The following is a 20,858-nucleotide window of genomic DNA, read 5'->3' on the forward strand; positions in this document are numbered from 1 at the left end:
TGGCCCACGTCTTCGACGATGAATGAAAGAATGATAATATCAGATGTTGTGGGATGCTTCAGACCAAGAGTCTAGGAAACCTTGAAGGAATTCTAATGTAGTGAGCGCCCCCGTCTGCTGGCCTTATGACTATATATGATCAGTTATAAATTTCGGTGTATATCATCGCAGTGTACTGTGCTGTAACTGAATTGAGGGGTCGCTAAGACAGGCAATCAATCAAAGCGAAATACTTCGTATAATCAAAAATGAATATCAATAATTTTCAGCATCTAGGTAGTATATCAGGGTATGTAATAAGAGTGACAAGAACCAAAAAAAACTGGTTATTTCGGGATCGGTTTTGTCGAGATCTTGACGCCGTAACTATGACGAACGCTGGACCAAACACTAGCCGAAACCTTTATGGGCAGTTTCCTACCCTTGAGTCGCTGATCAATCAGCCATAACCCGACGACGAATTCTTCCCGGTTGAGAGCCTTTGCGTCGGATGCGGCTACCAGGTCCCAGACTTCCTCCAAGACGTCGTGAGGAAGTCGACTGCGCTCCCAGATATCTCTCACCACTATATTGACCACTAGGTCACTGGCACCTTCGTGATCGAGATATTCGAGGTCATGGTTGATAAGGACCCCACGGTTACCGGCCCAAACACCTTCATAGCGCTTACGTTCTCGTTCCGTCACTTTATCACGCCAGCGTTTCCGATCACCCTCATGGTGCATGTTGGGATGTCGCCTCCAATGTCGCCGGCCACGCTTAGTAGTTCCCTCATCTTTGTCTTCTTGCTCAGGAGACGCATTGCGTAATGTATGCCGCATGGTTCGTGGAGCAGGTGGATCAAGTTTAGGGGTTTCTGCTCCAGTATGTAGTCCGAAAGTATTTTTACGATGCCTTGAACTGTCGAATAAGCCAACTGACTTGGACCGTCGCCGGGGTTTTGGTGGAGGTGGTTTCACCGCTGGAGAATGCATACGTGATGGAGCATGTGATGAGGCGACAGATCCTGCGACCATAGCATCTGCAAGTGCGTTGACGCTCATCTTTGGTCTGGGATCCCGTGCAGGCGATTGTGAATTGTGACTGGCCTTTTCCTGAGCAATCATAGCAGCACGTGCAGGACGCAATGGTATTGGAGCTGGGATGGGCTTCCTAACATGCTCAGATACTACATGAACCACATCACTTTCAGTGTCTGTATGTGGTGGGGTGACCTTGACTTGAGGCCCGTTGCCATGACTGGCTGCTGATTGCGCAAGGGATGATTCCCTTGGAGATGTACCGACATGATGTTGCTCACTCGAAGGGGAGAAAGCTCGTCTTGCCAACTCAAAAGCCGCCGCATTTCTGGTTGCCGTTGCTGCAGCGGCGGTTCCAGAAGCTGAAGGTGAAGGGGAGGATACTGTAGACGGATACAATGTGTGTAGGTTGGGTTGTGTTATAGTTCCAAATTCTTGTTTTTGTCTCTCTCCAGTTCTTTGTGCTGCAAGCTGGCTTGCAACGGCTGCCATTGATGCCGTGGCACCTGCAAGAGCATTTTGATCTCTGGGCTGGGGTTGTTGGGGGTCCGAATTACTGCTTGTACTCATTCCACGTTGCCGAGTGCTCATCAAGGCCTCCGCTTTTAACTGATATGATCCCGTTGTATCTCGTTTTAATTCGGGTCTCACAGGGCTCGTTCTTGCAGATGCGGCGACAGCAGCAACAGCAGATGTAGACCGCGGAGAGTGTGGTAAGAGTCCGGTCTTGGGAGGTGATATAGACGAGTGCTGGCTGGAAACAGAGATAGGAAGCCTCTCAGCTGTCAAAGCACGTCCACGGGGACCTGCAAGGTCGGAGGGGGCAGAGGACTCTTGCGGTAGCGGGGTCGGCTGTCTTCTCCCTGCAGCGGCAGCTGCAGCAAGTGCACCTGCAGATGGGTTTGAAATGGAGCTGGCATTGATAGGTTTCAAAAGTCCAGGCCCAAAAGCAGAAGCAGCCCCTCGCAAAGCCGGGGAAGAGACCGGCGAGGGCCTAGGGGAGGCAATAGCAACATTTTGCTGGATTGAGGAGGGTTTTGGCGCCACCAGTGGACGCACTGAGCGTTTCTCAGTCATCAATCCATCGACAGTTGGCTGAACAGAAATGTAGCAGCATCGAGGGACTCGGAGTGCACGGGAAACGAATGTGGGGGATGTGATGCGATTAGTAACGATAGGCAGAGGCCAGAGGGACTCTCATAATCAAATATTGACGTTGTGAAAAGACAAATGTACGGGTTTACAAGGTTCAAGAATGCAATATGGTGGGAACAAATGAGGTCTTCGTCAGCCTGAGTGAGCAAAGTGTGCAGGCTTCAATTCGGGGAGCGAGTGGTTGAGGCTGAGGCCGCAGCTGAAATGGAAACACCTGCACTGCACTTTCCTCAAGGTCTCCAGCACGTGACACCGCGTTGTAATTTACAGCGTCGCGTCTCACGCTGCCTGCTCGACGCGTCGAGGGGGCCACCGATTGGGGCCTGAGTTCAGACGTCATTTCAACGTCCTCGACAAAATGAGAATTGCACAACGAGCACTTACCACTCTCGAATTAAAATATGGCTATTTGAGACAACTGGCCCATCTGGCTACTTGGAAGCTCCCTAATTTTACAGCATCGATTCATACAAAATGTCTGACGATGAAGACATGGAGGTCGATCACGATGGCGAACTCGATGAAGTGGAAGAAGGCCTTGCCAAAATCCAACGTGATATTGAACAAAATTATCCCGATCGCCCTCGCAACAAAGGAAAAACACTTCTCTTTCATACATTGTTCAAAGATCTCTTCGATCCACTCATGCAGATCAATAAGGCGAAGAAACCTGGGCCAAATCAACGAAAGTTAGGTCCAGATGCTCGCTCCAACAAAACCCCCACCGAGCGAAAAAGAGCAGCCGTAGAACGGTATATCTCGAGATGGCGTCGTGATGTCGGTGATGACTTCTACCCTGCTTTGAGGCTTATCATTCCCGAAAAGGATCGAGACCGAGGCATGTACGGCCTAAAAGAAAAAGTCCTAGGGAAACTATGGCTCAAGCTACTACAAATTGACAAGAATTCAGACGATGGTCACAAACTTCTGTATTGGAAGCTTGGTAACAATGAAACGACTGGTGACTTCCCCGCACGATGTTATGAAGTGATATCCAAGCGTCAGAAGCTGGTGGAAGTGGGGAAATTGACCATTGAAGAGGTCAACCATAACCTGGATAGGTTGTCTCTCGTGTCAAAGGAGAAGCAGCAATTGGAGATCCTGAATGAGTTCTACAAGCAAATGAATGCTGATGAGCTAGTGTGGCTGATCAGGATCATACTACGACAGATGAAGGTTGGTGCTACAGAGAAGACTTTCTTCCACATATGGCACCCTGATGCCGAAACCCTTTTCAATATTTCCAGCAGTCTTCGTCGGGTGTGTTGGGAGCTGTATAACCCTAACATTCGGCTAGAGAACGAGGAAACTGATATCAAAGTCATGCAATGTTTCCAACCACAGTTTGCGCATGGTAATCAAAAGCATTCCATGGAGATTGGGCTCGACAAATTACGACGCGGAAATCCCGAACAAGAATTTTGGATCGAAGAAAAGTTGGATGGTGAACGTATACAGTTACATATGACCACTGATGAGAACGCGCCTGGAGAGAGGAACTTCAAATTCTGGTCACGCAAGGCCAAAGACTATACGCATCTTTATGGCAAGGATTTAAACGACAAGGAGGGGTCGCTGACACAGTTTCTCAAAGATGCCTTTCCTGATGACGTTGAGAGTATCATTCTGGATGGTGAGATGATAACATGGGACATGCAAAATGACACGTTTGTGCCATTTGGAGCTCTAAAGACTGCTGCAATATCTGAGTCACGCAATCCTTACGCTGGAGGCAATCGGCCGCTCCTCCGTGTTTTTGACATACTTTTTCTGAATGGCGTTCCCTTGACGCGATATCAATTGCAAGAACGGAGAAAGGCTTTGGAGAGAAGTGTCAAAAATGTGCACCGTCGGCTTGAGATACTTGAACATACGATTGGCACTTCTGTTGCCGACGTCGAGGAAAGATTGCGGGATGTTATCTTGAGATCTTCCGAAGGTCTAGTCTTGAAAAATCCACTTTCTGCCTATCGACTCGATGATCGGAATGATGACTGGCAGAAGGTCAAACCCGAATATATGGAAGAATGGGGCGAGCAACTTGATTGTTTAGTAATTGGTGGGTTCTACGGCTCAGGACATCGAGGTGGAAATATATCGAGCTTCTTGTGCGGGCTTCGTGCTCCTCGAAAATCCAATCGTGGCAGCCGATCACAAACACAAAGCCAGTCCCAGAGGGCAAGTCAATCGCAAAGCCAGTCCCAATCGCAAAGTCAATCGCAATCGGACCTCCCCCCTTATGTGTTTGTCTCTTTCTTCAAAGTTGGTGGTGGGATGACACGTAACGACTATGCTACCATTAAGCACGAGACCGACGGGAAATGGCATGACTGGGATGCCAAACACCCACCTACTACATACATTGATCTTGGGGGCCCAGCCACAGCAGCCCGTGAACGACCTGATGTTTGGATCAAACCCGAGGATTCAATAGTATTAGAAGTCAAGGCTGCCGAAGTTACACCTAGTGATGATTATGGTGCAGGACTTACACTACGGTTTCCACGGTTTACGAGGCTGAGAAGAGACAAAGACTGGGAAACGGCATTGTCTTTTGATGAAATGCTAGATGCCCGCAATGATGTTAACAGGAAGAAGAAAGACAAAGGGATGAGCGTTGACAATAAGAAGCAGATAACGCGCAAGACGGCTCCACGCAAGAAGGCGCTTACGGTCGCAGGGTACCAAGAGAGGGATGTGAAGAATGTTGCACAGCCGCATGGCCCTAAAGGTGAGGTATTTGGAGGCCTGACGTTCTACATCATGAGCGAGTCCGGCCTCAGTAATTTCCAGAAGAAAACAAAGTTGGAGCTGGAAGCACTGGTCAGCGCCAATGCGGGAAAGATTGTGCAGACTCACGCGGCAGTGGAAGACACCATCTGCGTTGCATCACGCAGAACGGTACCGGTAGCGAGCTTGATCAAGACGGGGAGAAAGGAAATCATCAAGCCAATCTGGATCTTCGATTGCATTGAGCAAGCTAGGCGAGATTTTGCCAGGGGACTGCCAGAGATGGTAGTACCATACGAAGCCGATCGACATTTATTCTTTGTACCCGAAAGTCTCCTAGGCACGTGGGACGACAACACGGACGAGTTTGGGGACCCGTATGCTCGAGATGTGACGGTGGAAGAGCTCAGCGAACGCATGTCGACGATGCAAAATCCGGGCCAGTCTGGGGCTAGCGGGAAAGAGTTGGTTCCCACACTGTTTCCAGATTTCATGCAGATGCGAGGAACCATGTTTCACAACTTGGTGCTTCACCTCGTTTCGATGACAGAATCATCGATGCACGCGGACATGCTTTCACTGCGCAATATGATTGTTTTTGCTGGGGGCGAAGTCTCGGAAACACTCAACCGCAACGTCACCCATGTTGTGGTGCAGCCCCATGCGGACGTTGCCGGCGTGAGAAAAGAAATTTCGACATGGAAGGGCAAAATCCCACGGGTGGTGAGCGGCGAGTGGGTACATGATTGCTGGGAAGAAAGCACGAGAGTCGACGAGGAGAGATTTCCGGTGCTTTGAAATTTTTGTCTACCACGACGAGTTGGACAATGATAATGACTTGTCCATGAGGGGGGGGTGAAGAGCCTCGTTCAGAGAGGAAATTGGATCGCTGGTGAGGCTAGACTATCTATGTACCCGTACAGCAGGTTTTTCATTGCTCGAGGAAAAGAAGTCGCTGTGACCTGCCTCTGAACCGATATGTTCCTCGACCGGAAAGAATTTCGGAATGAAATACTCTTATCCACTCTACCTAGGTAGTTAACGTCGCAGGCTACTCGATGTATTCGGCCATAGACCACAGTACTGTACCACTTCCCGGATGTTTCTGTTAACCGAACCAAAGTATTGGATATTGGAGAATGGAGAATAGAGAATGTGCGTTGTGGGTCGGACGTTGACGTATGTGTGATTATCGGCCAGGATAACCGATAGGCCTAGGGGGGAAAAGGTGACACACTGAATGCTACCTACGAGCGTCATCTTTCAGTCTCTAACCTCGGAGCAAATCTCTATGGGCTCTTTTGCTCCGTGCAAGAAGTACGAGTACACTTAGTGTGACTGAATCTTGGGGGTATGGTTGATTGTAAGAGTGATTGATCAGAAATCAAAGAAAAGACGCTACTTGTGTCTACCAGTGATTGGGCGGTGATGTTTTCTAGTTGGAGAATCGTTTCTTTTTCGTGTGTTGCCGTTGATGCCGAGACGAGCCTCGCTGCTGGTGGTGCTGGTGAGGCTTGCGGAAGTGGCCGGCAAGACTGGCAGTGGCCGGGGAAGTGTCAGTGGTGCCCAACCGGTGACTTTGAAGTCCGACCACCACTCCTCAAGTTATGATTGCCCGAGATGCAGAGGACAACTCAGACACTGACCAACTAGTATATGTTAGAGTGTTCGGATGAGATTTACGTAGCATTGGAAATGGGAGATATGATATAGTGTCTTTCGGTGCACCTGGTTCCTGTAGCATCATAGCATGACGAGATCATTCATCGAGGGAGGGAGCTTGGACGAAAAAGGAAGGACAACAGGGCAGGGCAGGACAGGGCACGAGATCGGCCGCCCGAGCCATGTGGGCACCAGGTCCAGGTCCAGGTCATCCCCCCCTCCCCTTAACTAGAAGGTTCCAAGCTTCCCACTGGCAATGCAGGTGCCTGGCTGGATCATTAGGCGAATGGTTGCGTGAACCATCCGTCACCCGTTCTGCCGTTCTGGCGTGACGCCTATTTGCTCCCCCAACGGCCGAGCCCTAAGGGCGAAAGCACCTCCAGCGTGACCCTGAATCTCGTTGGCCCCAAAGTCCCTCTCATTCTTCATGCACGCTTACGCAAAAGAAATCCAGGGGCTTGGAAAGCTGAATCTGAAAGGAAGCACCGGCCAACGTTTAGGTAGTGTCACTTATTGCAGCAGGCCCCCCTCGGCCCAATAATCACCTCTCGATAGGCGGACAGTAATCCTTATCTTGCCTCCCACCTCATCGACCATCGACTGCGGATGCGGAATGCGGATGCCTGCACTTCCTGCACTTCCTGGCTGAAGCCTCCGAGTCTCAAGATCTCAGGCTCAGGCTCAGGCTTAGGTTTAGGCTGCATCCACCCTTCCTGTCCATTCCCTCCACTCTTCATTTTGACTTCAGGTTCTCTTAACCTGTCCATTTCAGGCTCTCTTAGACACATTCAGCTGTCCCCATTGTCCTTCGTTCTGTCGCTTGTTATATCCACCAAATCATGCTTGCTACCATCTCACACCTTGTTACTGTCGATGCTACACTGTCCCTCTTTCCGTCTACATTCACATCATCAACTTCATTACACCTTTGGCCTCTTTCATCATCGCCAATCCTTATCATGCTCCCGCGATAGCCTAGCCTCCGTGCTCATCTACCCGTTCACCAGTTGACCACCCCGTCAACCCACCATCATGATGATGGTACCTCGTTCCTTCGTTCAGAACCCTCTGGCCTTGAATCAAAGACGAAGGTCCAGTTTGAGTGAGAAGGAACTCCTGTCTTCCCAAAATGCCTCCAATAATCGCTCGCGTTCGCCCTCACCTTCAACCCGGTCCAAACAGCCTCCCGAGATAAGATACAAGGCTCCATCAGACCCTGTCAAAATCCCCAATCGAAACCCCAGACGTCTACCCACTCAACCAGAAAGACCAGGCCCAACAACTATACAACTCCCAAGATCTAGTCCTACGAGCGCACCACAGATTCGGACCCAAAAAAAGGAATCTGCCCAAGACATCCTTTCATCCACCACCATCCCCATCCGGAGAAGACCTAGACAAAGACCCGCTCAACGTTTACCCAACTGCGACTATGTTGCAGATTTTAGCAAACTTCTTCGGGATGATGTACAAACCCAAAGTGAGCCAAATTTGTCCGGGAGTTGGACAAATCCACACTTTGAGGGCTTGTTTGGAAACATTGATGGCTTCATGGACGACCAGATGATTGTGGGAAGTGAAGGTGTTGATGCCAGTATACTGTCCACCCGGTCCATTTCTACCGATTCCATGCCTTCCTTGGCTTCTCCCGACGATTTCAGTAGCAACGATATGCCTAGTGTTTCTCCTGCCACCATTCGATCTCCATCAGATCATAGGTTGCGACAAGTCGCCAGTTCAGAAGATTGCAGCAACCAGCACCCTCTTCTTATCCAGGATGAAGATTATCAACTGAGTGGGACCTCCACTCCCGAACTAGTGATATCTTCGCCGCCAAAGTCGAGACATCGAGAGGTCTTGGATCATAAGCCATACCGTTCTTTCAAGTCCAGTCTCACGGCCTCTTTGAAAGCATTAAAATCTGCTGCTCAGACAGTCTCCAATATTGCGACAACTCCTCCGCTTATTCAGCCGGATGAGTTCCTGGGTGCTTCAATCTTTGATTTCAAACCGGAACTCACCGACGATAGACGACCTCCTCCGTCAACTGAGCCACCGTCTCTCGCGATGAGAAGATATTTGAATCCAAGGGCAATCATATCCGACGATTCTCCAGCTCAACTGCATTTCTGGCTGGATGAGAAACCTGCCTTCAATTCAAATTCGTCCGAGGATCGTAAACGAAAGGCCAAACCCAAGAGAAAGAATCTGGCAGTTGGCACCAATTCTTCAAAGCTCAAGAATTCCAGGAATAGAACTGCCCAACTCCCACCGGTCCTCCAGTTATCAACATGTATCCCCTCGACAATTCGGACCCCCTATGCGTCGAGTCCACCAACGTGGTTGGAGCCAGACGGCACCCCGAGCAACAAACATAGGGCTGCACAAACCCTCACTGATGGCACTAGCGACCTTCCTTTTGGTGAAGGCCAACCGCGACCTCGTGAACCCCGTGAAAACCGGGACTTCCTCCGTATTTACGTTTGCGAACTCAACATGCGCAAGACTGGCAAGTTGTCCGAAGAGGCGATCGGGCATGCGAAGCTATGGCTTCCACCTGTCATTCCCACGGATAAGGACAACAAATACGGCGCAGGAGATGGTGCTCTCGCAGCAGTAGAGAAGAAGACCGGTGCTGAAAGGTGGACCAGTTGGTCCTCTGATGATATATGATATATGAATATGAAAAGCTAGTCAGCGAGCGAGCCATTGTTTATTAGGCTGAAGATTGGGTATATTTGCTTCCCACTCTCTTCGGTCGGTGTGTTATTATGTAATCAGAGACAGAAAGCGACCCAAAGCGACGCGAGTCGAGTTACCTTTCCCTCTTTTCCTTTTTTTCTCCTGCTTCCACGATCCATATCGGTTCTCGGGTATATAGATGAACAGCAGCTGAGCAAGCATCAAGTGAAGTGGAGTGGAATGGAGTGGACTCAACTCACCTGTGAATGAAGACAGTGGTGATATGTATTTACCTAGTTATATTGTAGCTGTAGCTGTATGATATGACATGACATGATATAATATGAACTTTGACGACCAGGTGGCCAGGTGGACATGATATTTTTTATCTTCCTCGTCGCGAGAGAGAGAGAGAGCTAAAACGAGAAAATGAGAAAACAAAAGAGGATCTTTCTGAATTATGAGGTCTATCGCATGATTCATCGCCTGTGCGCTTACCATATGATATATTCAATGGTCGGGCTCCTCTTGTTTGTCGGTATCGTGAGTCGATGGTGCGATTTGCCCGTGGGATGAGCTGAGATTATTTCTTAGATCTGGTCAGATCAGATCCGGTTAGATGCAAAGGGGTTGGGGATAATCGACTCCCACGCTATCTGGACTTTTGGTACCTACGCATGTAGATTTATATATCAACTTTGTTGCTTCATGTTATATATCTAGGCATTCTTCAAATTTTCCCCCGTTGGTTGGCAAGTACCTATCCACCCTCACCGTTCCGAACGATGTTCCACGCCCACACACACACATACATACATACATACATACATACATACATACATACATACATACATACATACAAACATACATACATACATCGGCTGAAGCGCCGCTGCCCGTACCGTGTCATGTCATCGTGCAGGTTAAGAGGTTGAGTTGACACGCTCTGGTCAACCTCGTCGGAGATTTGGTTCTTCGTAGTAGCTTGGTTACCTAACTACTCGTAGAACAGAACCCGCGGCCTACCGGTTCCGGTCCAGCAGTGCACGCCACAGCGAGAGCGGAATCTGCCAGTCCCTGACGCCCACGGCGATGTACGCTCTGGTGAAGCCCCAGCCGGTGACGGAGAACCAGGTGACGACCCAGAGGTAGCCGACGGCACGCAGGACGGGCGAGGGATTTCCACCACTGGCGGCGTGTGGTTGCTTGCCACTGCCATTCATTTTTCTGGTGGTGATGGTTTCGCTTTCCCCGTGTTCGTTTGAATGGGTCGGATGGCACTTGGAGTAGATGTGGATTGCGAGCGCTTCCATGCATGCTGCTACCGGTTGGGTCATGAAGAAAAGGGACATGTCCGTGATGAGAGATTGTAGGGTTAGGTTCTCATCTCGGATGACTGCGAGGCATACGATGTGGAAGAAGTTGCTGATGCCGAATGCCGTGGTGAGAATGATGAGAGAGGCCGCCGGTGATTTGTTGGTAATATGCAGACGCTGGACTATGAAGTTTCCGAAGCCTAGGACTGGCTGTGCGTCTGGGTCAGTCTTTAATACCTCAGAGACAAGTCGAGTCTTGGAGTAGACTTACTAGACGGATATATGTGTGCCAGAACTTTCCCCATACGTTGGTCACGGTGTAGCAATCTGCAAGGCTCCCAAATAAGGGTGGCCATTCCTAGGTATACAATCAATGATTATTCGATCTATGCTGGGTGTGCATACCTCGGGCCGACTGAAGCCCAATCCCACTGAAATGGCAGCAAGGGATTCGAACTGCATCGTCATGCTCGCGTATGTACACACGAACATGAAAAACTCGGCAACCAAGATATCTCGAATCGTGATCCAGTTCGCCTTCCATGTAATGGGGACGGATAGATCCTGGCCAAAAACCAGAACAGAATCGAGTGCAAGATACGAGAAGAAAGCTCTCGCTAAACTGGAACGCACGAATGAGAATCTCGAAATCTTCTTCCTTCTCATTGCGTCGTATGCGTTCTTCACGCGGTGGCTTGCAAAGTTCCAGCCTACTCCACGGGGTGTACTTGCCAGTGATCCTGCCCAGCGTAATTTACGCCATGTCCAAGGCGGCGGTGGTGCGGGTTGGCGATGGTTAGATGGAGAACTATTGTCTTTTGTTCCTCGACTCGTATGAACGGCATCATCGGTGAGGTCGTTAATGCGCCAGAAATCTTGCTCGGGCACATGAAGAAGTAGTTTTTCCAGGACTGGAAGGACAAGTAACCAAGAGCTTGCATTCCCATACCGTGACGGCCGTGTTGAGCCTGCATTTGGAGGCCATGGTGATACTAAACTCAAATAATCTGTCAAGATTATGAGGGACGCGAAGATGATGCCGCGTCCATAGAACGGTGGGGCTGCAAGGGCTGTTATTATTAGAATTGGGAGGAGTGCAAAGGGGAGATAGTCTTGTAGTTGAGCTTCAGGTTGGGAAATGGATTGGTGTTGTGAGAGTGAAAGACTATGCGGAATAGCATTAGGAACCATATTCATAGGGTTCTGTAGACTTGGTTTGGCTGAGGAGGTGGATTAGATAGGAGAAGCGACCACCAGACACGTATATATGGGAGGAGATCTGTTGGACCTGCGTCGCTTGAGTGGCTTCTGGGAAGGCCTCCAGAGCGACTTGTGATCATCTCGGATCACCAGTATATCACCTGATATTGGTTTTCTTTGAAACATGTCAACCAGCACTTACCTGGGTACCCAATGTGTGATAGAGAATCTTGAGGTCTAGCGACTGTATCTCAATCTATCGAAATCCAAGAGTTTGACTCGACTATCAACTATGGCGCCGGACGTCAACCTTGACTGGTCTGGTAAGATCTGTACATGGTAACATCGACTGTCGGTGGTTGCTCAATAGTTGAGCATCGAACAGCTTTTTTGATTACGCTTGCATGCTTGTTATCTGGGGCAATAGGTAGGCAGTTTTGCGTCTGGCAGATTTCCATGGCTCACTCCGGTTGCAGTCTGTTGTAAGTTATCCGATGGCATAAGGTCTTGAGAACTGGTGAGTTGATTGCGGCATCGAGAAAAGACACATCTTCTCTTCTCCGTCCGGGGTAATCAGAGGCCAAATGGATACAGACCCCACCGATGATCGAAATAGTAACAACAAAATCATTTGTCGCAAGTGATGGGGTTTTACCAGTGTTAAAGGGCTCAATCAACAACTGGAAAAGATGTTTTGCTTCGAAATGCCTCAAAAGGTTTGAAGGATTCAGCCACAGAAATTTAGCCTGAATACCTACCAAGAGAAAAGGATGTGTCGCATGAGAATTGTGGCACAGCAACCTCCCGTGACGTCGACCAAAGTCAATCCTCTCCTGCACGGCTGCAAATTCCATTTTGAGTCAAAAACCTTGTGTCTGTTCAGCAGCGATGAAATATGGGGATGTGGAAGTCTACCGCCCAAAATAACTCCAACGCACAGACTCGGAGTTTCTTTCATCCTTTGGATCTCTGAAGCCTTTGGAGCCGCACGGACTTGGATAGCTGTCCGTTAGGGTTCAGTGATGGTTGGAATGTGGAACGTTGCTTCATGGAAGGTCCAGAATCTCCAAGTAGCAACGCTGCAACCCTCGTCCTTCTGCCTACTGACACCATCATTGACTGAAATAGTCAGTGACTGAAATAGTCAGTCAAATTGAATATGGCTCAATTGGTGATCGCATATATACAGCCAGCGGCTCATCGTTTGCAGATGGTACTTTTCAACATCAAAAATTACCAAGCTTCTAGCATCAACACCAAGGACTGTACATCTCAAGCGCCATCGCCACTTCATACTCCCGAAATTCTCCTTTCATAGACTGAAACCCAACAATGGTCACCTTGCCATACAGAATGCGCGACTCTGACTCCTTCACGACAAAACAAGTCACATCGACTAAACAGGTCAGATCGAAGCGCCGCTGTCTGTCAGTTGTTGCGGAGGAGGCGGTAGTTCCAAGGGCTCCTCCCGTTATCGACTTTTCTCGTGAGTAGATCTCGTGATATCTCATTATCGACCCAACTAACAACTTGAACAGCCTTCTATGGCAATGATCGAGCCAATAAACAGCAGCTTGTTGATCAAGTACGACAGGCTTGTCTGGAAAAGGGATTTTTCCAAATCGTAAACCATGGAGTTTCTGATGAACTCCAAACGGCCATCTTCAAACAGTCTAAGAACTTTTTCTCCCTTCCAGCTGAAGAGAAGGTAAAACTTGATAAAGGTTAGTACATTTCCAAGTGTATCAAATGTTAGATGTTGATATTGATACCATGATAGCTCAACACCCAAACAAACTTGGCTATGAGTGCTTGCGATCCCAGAATTTCGAAGGCAAAACCGCTGGCGATCTGAAAGAGGGATTCTTCATCGGTCGAAAACTCCCTGCTGATCATAAATATGTCAGGGAAGGAAGAATTCATTGTGGTCAGAACGCGTATCCACAAACCGTCTCTGATCCATCTCTCTTCGAAGAAACGGTGGATCAGTACCATGCGACAATGACCGCACTGGCGGAAAACATTCTCAGCGTCATTGCTATGACTTTGAACCTCAACGAGGATTATTTCCGAGATTTCTGCAATGAGCCTGCTGCTGTTCTCAGACTATTGCACTACCCTCCACAAGCCCCTGACGCTGATGAGAATGAACGAGGGATCGGAGCTCATACAGACTTTGGCGGCATAACAATTCTTCTTCAAGACGAAATTGGCGGCCTCCAAGTTTTTGATGGTCTGACTCTCTCATGGATTGATGTCAAACCAACGCCTGGAGCATTTGTCGTCAACTTGGGCAATGTCATGATGAGATGGTCAAACGACCGTTACGTCTCGAACCTCCATCGAGTCATCAACAGCAGCGGTAAAGAGCGCTACAGTATACCATTCTTCTACTCAGGTAACCCAGACTTCATGATTGGATGCCTTCCCGGGTGTGAAGACGGATTAAGAGGGTCGAAGTACACCCCGATGAAAGTTCAAGATTGGATTTTTGGACGGCATACCAACACCTTTAAGGAAGCCAAAGGGTTGTCTGAGCTATCAGCTCTAGCAAAGGTCGCTTAGAAGAGATTACGCAGCTGGACCTGCAAATGATCTTCATCTTCACTGTCAGGGTTCTGATTTACCGGAGTTTTAATGGGCTTAGTCACACTGCGTCTGTAGTATTCTTGGCCAAACACTGTACGATATACGAACGCCATCTACCTAGGTACCTATTGTCACTTGATGTACTTCTGTGATTCAAAAACCAATTGTGAACTGTACAAGACTTCATCTTCCAAGCTAGCTTGTTAGAGAACCAGCTTTGTCTCCGCTTACACCGGGAACCACCTGAATTGAGTGCCTTCGATTTGCAGCAAGTTGACTTATACCTCTTTAGGTTCTCCGACAAACGATTGCTAACCACGGTCTAGAAAATTTGCAGTTCATTAATAGACGACATATGCTGACCGCAAATTGTTCAAGACCTTCAATTTCCGAGAGTTTCCAAATGAGCTTGCCCCAGTTCGCCAATCATCGAGCCGCCACCGATATCTTTAACGGAGCATACTGACGCCCGTATTGTAGTCAAGGCTATGTTATGTCCAAGGTCAAAGACAAACCGCACGATGCCGATGATTCGGATGATGCGTCGACAAGGTCTATACTGCAAGGACCCAATATCAACGGGCCATCTTCCGGAAACAACTTGAATTCGGCTACTTTCATTGGGCCTTTAGTTGCAGATACTCCCATTCCAACACTCGATTTGCAACCGGGACGACAAGTGGCAGACACCTACATAGCTGGGCATTCGTCCTCCTCTGTTCCTTGCTCGTTAGAAACAGCCTCTTCATCACAGAACAAGCCTGACGGTGACAATAAGCTACCGACAAATGAGAGATCACGCGACACCCATCTCCTCACTGCTTCACCATCCTGGAACGAGAATGCAGCTTCCATTAGCCAGATATCAACTGTGCTTTTACCTTCCCACTCACTTGCAATAAGAGCGATGGTTGACGATCGTGCTTGTTTTCAGCCTGAATTGTCATTGTCTCCTGAAAAAGCTGGGTTTGAAACCAGGAGTCATGCGGCAGGTCGACTGGGGGTAGCGACCGAAGTCTTGGCCGATCCAAACAGAACTACGTCTCATGCACCCCAAGACATGAGCCTGGTTCAATCTGCGGTTCAAGAACTAGCTGCCCTTCATGCTACAAGTAACCTCAAGCATGACATGGTCGCCAGTACTGCCGCCAGCTTGCGTAAGGATGGCACAAGTCAACCCCGCAAGATGCGAAAGGAGACGTATTCTGCAGATAAACGACCAGGCCTTCACATGGTATCTGCATCTAGGGTGATGAAAGCTTATCGGCGTCCTGGTCATCAGTATGAGATGCAGTGGCGTGTTGGGCAGGCCCCGAGAATGGGAATGCTACAAAATCAAGAGCAGATGCATTATGAGAATATACTGTCTGCCATCGGTCGCTACTACTCGGGTAATGCTGAGACTAGATGGAAACCTGCTCTATCTCAAAACTCTGTTACACTGGCTCAAGATTTTGAACCGTTGCACTTTCTGGGATTGACCGTAACGGTGGCAGGTCTGATTACAGCAGGTCGCTCAGTCCAAGAGCACGAGGCACTAAAGCAGATAGCCCCGGCAGCTAGGAGTATGTTGGTATCTTACCATCCCATGACTTTCTGGCTCCTCATCGATCAGGTCATGGATACCTCACAAACGGTACTTGGCAACCTTCGTGTTGCGATCACCCCGAAGCTAGCAAGTCTTGCCAGTACCCTGTTGGGTCCATCACATCCACTCACCATCCTTTTCAAAACCCCATTGACCGCTAAGCAGAAAGTCCAGCTGCGGTTGCAAGCGCAGTCGGTAGTTCACGCCGAGATGGCACGAGTATTTGGACCCTACGCGTATCAAACCTTTATTCAGTATGGATACTATGCACGAACGGTGATGAACAGTGGACGTCCAGAAGAAGCTATCAGAATGTTAAGTGAGGTAACTGAAGTGTTGAACAGGCACTATGGACTCAATTCGGCCATGCCAACGCTTGGAATGATTGAGCAAGCTCGACAAGAACTAGCAAACGGTTCTTCAAGTGTTATGTTGGAGTGCATGCTTGGTGACGTACTTCGACGGAATCATATTCTGTACACTGGAAGCAGAAACACTCACAATGATTCTATGGATATCGGAGAAGATACACTTCGGGGCGACTATCTATTGGTAATGCGACTTGTGACACTCAGACTGCTCGGGCGGCTACACGCAAGAAGAAGAAATTTTGCAGCAGCGATATTCCATTTCGATCTTGCCGTGGCGACTGCTCGACCTCTTTTGATACCGGGGAGTAACACCATGAGGATGTGTGAAGCCGACTTGACAATGGCAAAACTACTTGAAGTTGAGCAGGCCATGGGTATCCTCGGAGATGGGGATCCTTATGATCGATTTATGAGTCCATTTAGTATCACGCAGTGGATTCCGATGGAAGACAGAGTGGTTCATAGTCCGGCTTCTCCTCAGACATTGGAGTCAGGATGAGGTGTAACTTGGCAGCCTCAAGCATAATTGGATCAATAAAGGTTTATACAATTTGCCATGTTCGCAGCATTGACAGGACAGCCTGATGCCTCTCTCCCTTTCTGCTTCAGCCACGCTACAAGGCGATGGTATGCGCACCGTTGCGCTTCGTCTAGCAGTCGGTCATTGAGCCTGGATCGAGCAAGTAAGTGCCTTTCTTAGTAGTCTATATAACTTGATTATGATGGTGAAGAGATCAGAGATATAAAGATCCAAAAGCTGAGACTTAAAGCCCATGAAACTACGGGGACCCGAGGATAGCATATAGTTTCCTGACACGACGGATATAAACTGCTAAAGGGTCTTACGAGAGGGGCTAACCACCATAGCACCTCAGTACTGTCGTGAGGTCTTGGGAGGCAGAAAACATGGTGTATGATCCTATGAGCTTGCTACCTGTGATGCTAACAAAATCATGGCGCCGACAGCAGGAGCAAGGAGGTAGACAGAAGAGAAGAGGAAAGCTCCCGCTGCGGAATTAGCACGGGTAGACCTGAGGAGAAAGGCAGGCCCTGGGGCCCGTCGAGCGTCGAGCGGCGGAATTTGTTCCCCATCCCCCAGCAGTTGCGTCCAGTGATGATGCAGACGAGAGTATGGTGGCGGAAGGTCATGCTCCATGGGCTCTGGGCACCCATCCACCACAGTGAACCCCGCCTATCTAGTTAGTTAGTTACCCCGCTGTTGTGCCCTGGCGCCGGGGCCCCCCCCAATATGGCCGAAAGGGTATGGGCACCCGGTGTCCGCTTACCGCTTACAAGCCCAATTCAATTTTATGGCGATGGCCTAGTGACTCGTAACAGCCTCATCCCTTTAATTCATTCAGTCGAGTGGATTTCATTTCTGGTGTTCAACCCCTGAAGTTCAAGCTGTTTTTCTTCAATTGCACCTCTCATCGTCTGTGTAATCACACACACATGACCAGTCTGCTGCTCAAAGCCCCATATTTCCCTGGTAACACAAACGTAGGCATTGCTTCGAATACCATGGCGAGCGATTTATTCTGTGAAATTTGCAACACTTTCTTCCAGCGTCAAGAACACTACCAACGACATCTTCGAACCCACACGAAGGAAAAGCCTTTTACATGTTCCGAGTGTAATCAGGCTTTTGGCCGAGTGTAAGGCAATGCCTACGCGTTGTATTGGAACTACTCTCCGCATTGGTGCTGACAACTATATCTTGACCTCCCCAGTGATTCTCTGTTTCGCCATCATACCACTGTCCATGGGGGCAATGCCGTTGCAGATCCCTCAAAGCGTCAGAATGAGCGCCGTCGAGTCGCACAGGCCTGTAAATCTTGCGGTGCGACAAAGGTCCGCTGTGATGGAGAACGCCCTTGTCAACGCTGTGTCCGACAAAACCTGGATTGTTACTATGGAACCTCGTCCAAACGCAAGCAGTCTACTTCCAACAATGGCTCCCACGACGCCGCCAGCAGCAACAGCAACAACAACAATAACGACATCGATAATCACAGCGCAAGTAGCAAAACTCAGATCCCGAGTCAGATCTTGAAACGAGCCAGAAGCAATGATGGGCAGACCACGCCGGCAGTCTCCGTCTCAAGTATGCAGTCCATGCAAGTCGACAATCTCCAGCAACCCCCAACCACTGCCGTTGAGCTTTCTTCCTATGATCCATCAGTACAGCAGCATCTCAGTGTATCCAACGAGAATCTTCTTTTCACCACAGCCACGCTCCCAGTCGTGGAATCAAACAGTCGTCCTCCAGACCCAGACGTCTCTTCCAGCGGTGGCCCTGTCCCTATGGATCTCAACCACTGGGATGGTACAATTCCCTTACCAAACTTGGGCTTTGATGACAGTCTAAGCGTCGATGACTGGCTGAATTTTGATGTTAACACAAATGCATTGCTCCCGCTTCTGCCCCAGGACTCGGCCTTCGAAGCTTACAGCAACGTGTGGTTAGCTTCGTTTGAGTCCAAGTCATTGCCGCCACTTTTTGCCGAACCAATGGAGCCTTCCCCAATAGCTCGATTCTACAGTCGGGCTCATTCTCCAGAGATGGACCAGGACAGTGTCGGCCCCCGTGAGTATCGCCCCACCTCTATCGAGGTTGACGCGCCTTTGGTTTTCCCCAACATGGAAGACCTTCCTATGAGTGAAATAGATGCCGAGAATTTGGCACATGTCGAAGAGATTACCCCAGAGATCGTGAACAGTATCACGGGATACACGAATAAGCTAGAGCGCAATGGGCCCTACCCGCCATTTCTTGAAATGCGTATTCCTCAGAGGCCGGTCCTCAATTCTTGGGTCCAGCTTTATTTCGAGCACTTTCATCCGATCTTCCCAATGCTTCATAAGCCTTCGTTTCAAAGCACCAATACGCACTGGCTCCTCTTCTTCGCCGTCGCAGCTATTGGTGCACATTACTCCAACCTCAAGGGTGCGCAGCAGTGTGCCAGAGCAATGCACGAACTCGTCCGCCGGCAAGCAGCTAGTCTGGTGAATCCATCTCACAATTTGTATGCACACAATCATAGGCTGATTTTTTCTAGTGTGAGCAATACAATCACTACGGACGAGCACTATTCATGATACAAACGAACCTACTCAATCATATCGGTTTCATATACTCGGGAGAGCGTAGAGCTTTGGAGATAGCCGAGTTTCTGCAAGCGCTTCCGCCAACTCTTGCACGGAGGAAAGGTCTCTTTACTAACCGTCTCTCCTACCAGAAAATCATGGAGTTAGATTTAACCCTGAGCCAAAAGTGGCAAGTTTGGGCCTTGGATGAAGAAAGGAGGCGAACAGGCTTTGCTGTCTGGGTAAGCCTCGATAACATGATCTTTGACCCCTTCATGTTTTGTGTCATCACTGTCCTGACTTCAACGTTGTAGCTGCTGGATTCCCAGTTCGATCACAGCTTCGATCTTACTCGACTCATGAAAGTAGAAGAATTGCAGATGTCATTGCCTCAATCTGAGGAGCGATGGGGTGCCTCTTCTGCACAGAGCTGGGCAAGTTGCTCTCTGGGAACTGGTAAGTACTCCTGACAAGACGCTCCTTTCCACAAGCAGTGGAATGGCTAAGGTTGGTGAATCTAGCTCAAATCCAAGACTGCGGCTTGGAGGAAGTCATTCGCAACGACAGTTGGAGACCAACGTGGAAATCAACAGGTTCCATTGGAAAACAAGTCCTGCTCCAGCAACTCATCGACGTCATGAACAGCCAAAGCGGTCATCCCGGCGCCCCAAGTTTCTCGCAGCCTCAGAAGCACAAGGCCGAGGAAACTCTGCTTGGACTGCTGACGATTACCGAGGATGAGGATTCAAACGAGCATTTCTCGGAACTCAAGGCCTCCATAGCACATCGGCTTATGATTGCTACAGCCCTCACCATACGTAAATCTCCTACTCGCAAAATCGCCGCCGTGGCGTTGAAGACAATCTATGGCCGTATGGAAGACCCGGCTTGGAACGCATTGGCGTCGCAATGGAAGAACGCGGCAGACCAGGCAAGATTGTCTGTTTACTGGGCCGCTCGGTCATTACACATAGTACGGTCGAGTAGGTGCACGCATTTTGCGACACCTGACTCGCTCCTGAAGGCAGTGCTGGTTCTTTGGCTCTATGCCCTGCTCAGCGAGCGTTTCGAAGACCGTTTCAAGGTACCCACAGGACCTGCTGTAATTCTGGGCTCGAAGAGTCTGCAGGATATGGACTCTCTGGATTGGATCTCAGCTGGGTGGTCTGGAGTCAAACTACCTGGCATAGGCAATCTTTTGTGTCCGGAAGGCAGGTACAGGTTGCTCGACGAATCCATTGGACTGATGCGATCACTGAAAAGCTGGGCCATCAGCGCCAGCTATTCACAGCTACTTGTTCGTCTACGAGCAACTGAACGGTCTGCGCCTGCCAGTCGGATGAATGACATCTCAGCTCCTCCTTAGCCAGTGAAGAGGCCGAACTCTAAAATGAACCATAGAGTTTCGCCTAGGGTAGGATCTCGGTTTGTGAAATTGTCATAATTCCGTCCTTCGGCT

The 20,858-nt window shown here is 49.2% G+C and overlaps 7 protein-coding genes across 7 annotated transcripts; 5 read left to right on the forward strand and 2 right to left on the reverse strand.

The window, feature by feature from the left end:
• Positions 1–326: 326 nt before the first annotated feature.
• LTR84_009569 (uncharacterized protein) lies at positions 327–2,096 on the reverse strand (the record flags this gene model as incomplete). Its single annotated transcript, XM_064853108.1, has 1 exon — positions 327–2,096. One exon carries the CDS (start codon positions 2,094–2,096, stop codon positions 327–329), a length of 1,770 nt encoding a protein of 589 aa, XP_064709507.1.
• Positions 2,097–2,648: 552 nt separating this feature from the next.
• Positions 2,649–5,702, forward strand: LTR84_009570 (uncharacterized protein; the record flags this gene model as incomplete). Its single annotated transcript, XM_064853109.1, has 1 exon — positions 2,649–5,702. The coding sequence occupies one exon, from the start codon at positions 2,649–2,651 to the stop codon at positions 5,700–5,702; it is 3,054 nt and encodes a 1,017-aa protein (XP_064709508.1).
• Positions 5,703–7,598: 1,896 nt separating this feature from the next.
• LTR84_009571 (uncharacterized protein) lies at positions 7,599–9,239 on the forward strand (the record flags this gene model as incomplete). Its single annotated transcript, XM_064853110.1, has 1 exon — positions 7,599–9,239. One exon carries the CDS (start codon positions 7,599–7,601, stop codon positions 9,237–9,239), a length of 1,641 nt encoding a protein of 546 aa, XP_064709509.1.
• Positions 9,240–10,270: 1,031 nt separating this feature from the next.
• LTR84_009572 (uncharacterized protein) lies at positions 10,271–11,755 on the reverse strand (the record flags this gene model as incomplete). Its single annotated transcript, XM_064853111.1, has 2 exons — positions 10,271–10,774; positions 10,970–11,755. 2 exons carry the CDS (start codon positions 11,753–11,755, stop codon positions 10,271–10,273), a joined length of 1,290 nt encoding a protein of 429 aa, XP_064709510.1.
• Positions 11,756–13,096: 1,341 nt separating this feature from the next.
• Positions 13,097–14,329, forward strand: LTR84_009573 (uncharacterized protein; the record flags this gene model as incomplete). The annotated part of the gene is made up of 3 exons (XM_064853112.1): positions 13,097–13,250; positions 13,303–13,488; positions 13,545–14,329. 3 exons carry the CDS (start codon positions 13,097–13,099, stop codon positions 14,327–14,329), a joined length of 1,125 nt encoding a protein of 374 aa, XP_064709511.1.
• A 517-nt stretch (positions 14,330–14,846) lies between these two features.
• Positions 14,847–16,811, forward strand: LTR84_009574 (uncharacterized protein; the record flags this gene model as incomplete). Its single annotated transcript, XM_064853113.1, has 1 exon — positions 14,847–16,811. The coding sequence occupies one exon, from the start codon at positions 14,847–14,849 to the stop codon at positions 16,809–16,811; it is 1,965 nt and encodes a 654-aa protein (XP_064709512.1).
• A 1,022-nt stretch (positions 16,812–17,833) lies between these two features.
• Positions 17,834–20,765, forward strand: LTR84_009575 (uncharacterized protein; the record flags this gene model as incomplete). The annotated part of the gene is made up of 5 exons (XM_064853114.1): positions 17,834–17,967; positions 18,043–19,318; positions 19,372–19,641; positions 19,714–19,855; positions 19,921–20,765. 5 exons carry the CDS (start codon positions 17,834–17,836, stop codon positions 20,763–20,765), a joined length of 2,667 nt encoding a protein of 888 aa, XP_064709513.1.
• Positions 20,766–20,858: the final 93 nt, after the last annotated feature.

Source organism: Exophiala bonariae (assembly GCF_035927105.1).
Source record: "Exophiala bonariae strain CCFEE 5792 chromosome Unknown scaffold_4, whole genome shotgun sequence".
Classification (NCBI taxonomy): domain Eukaryota; kingdom Fungi; phylum Ascomycota; class Eurotiomycetes; order Chaetothyriales; family Herpotrichiellaceae; genus Exophiala; species Exophiala bonariae.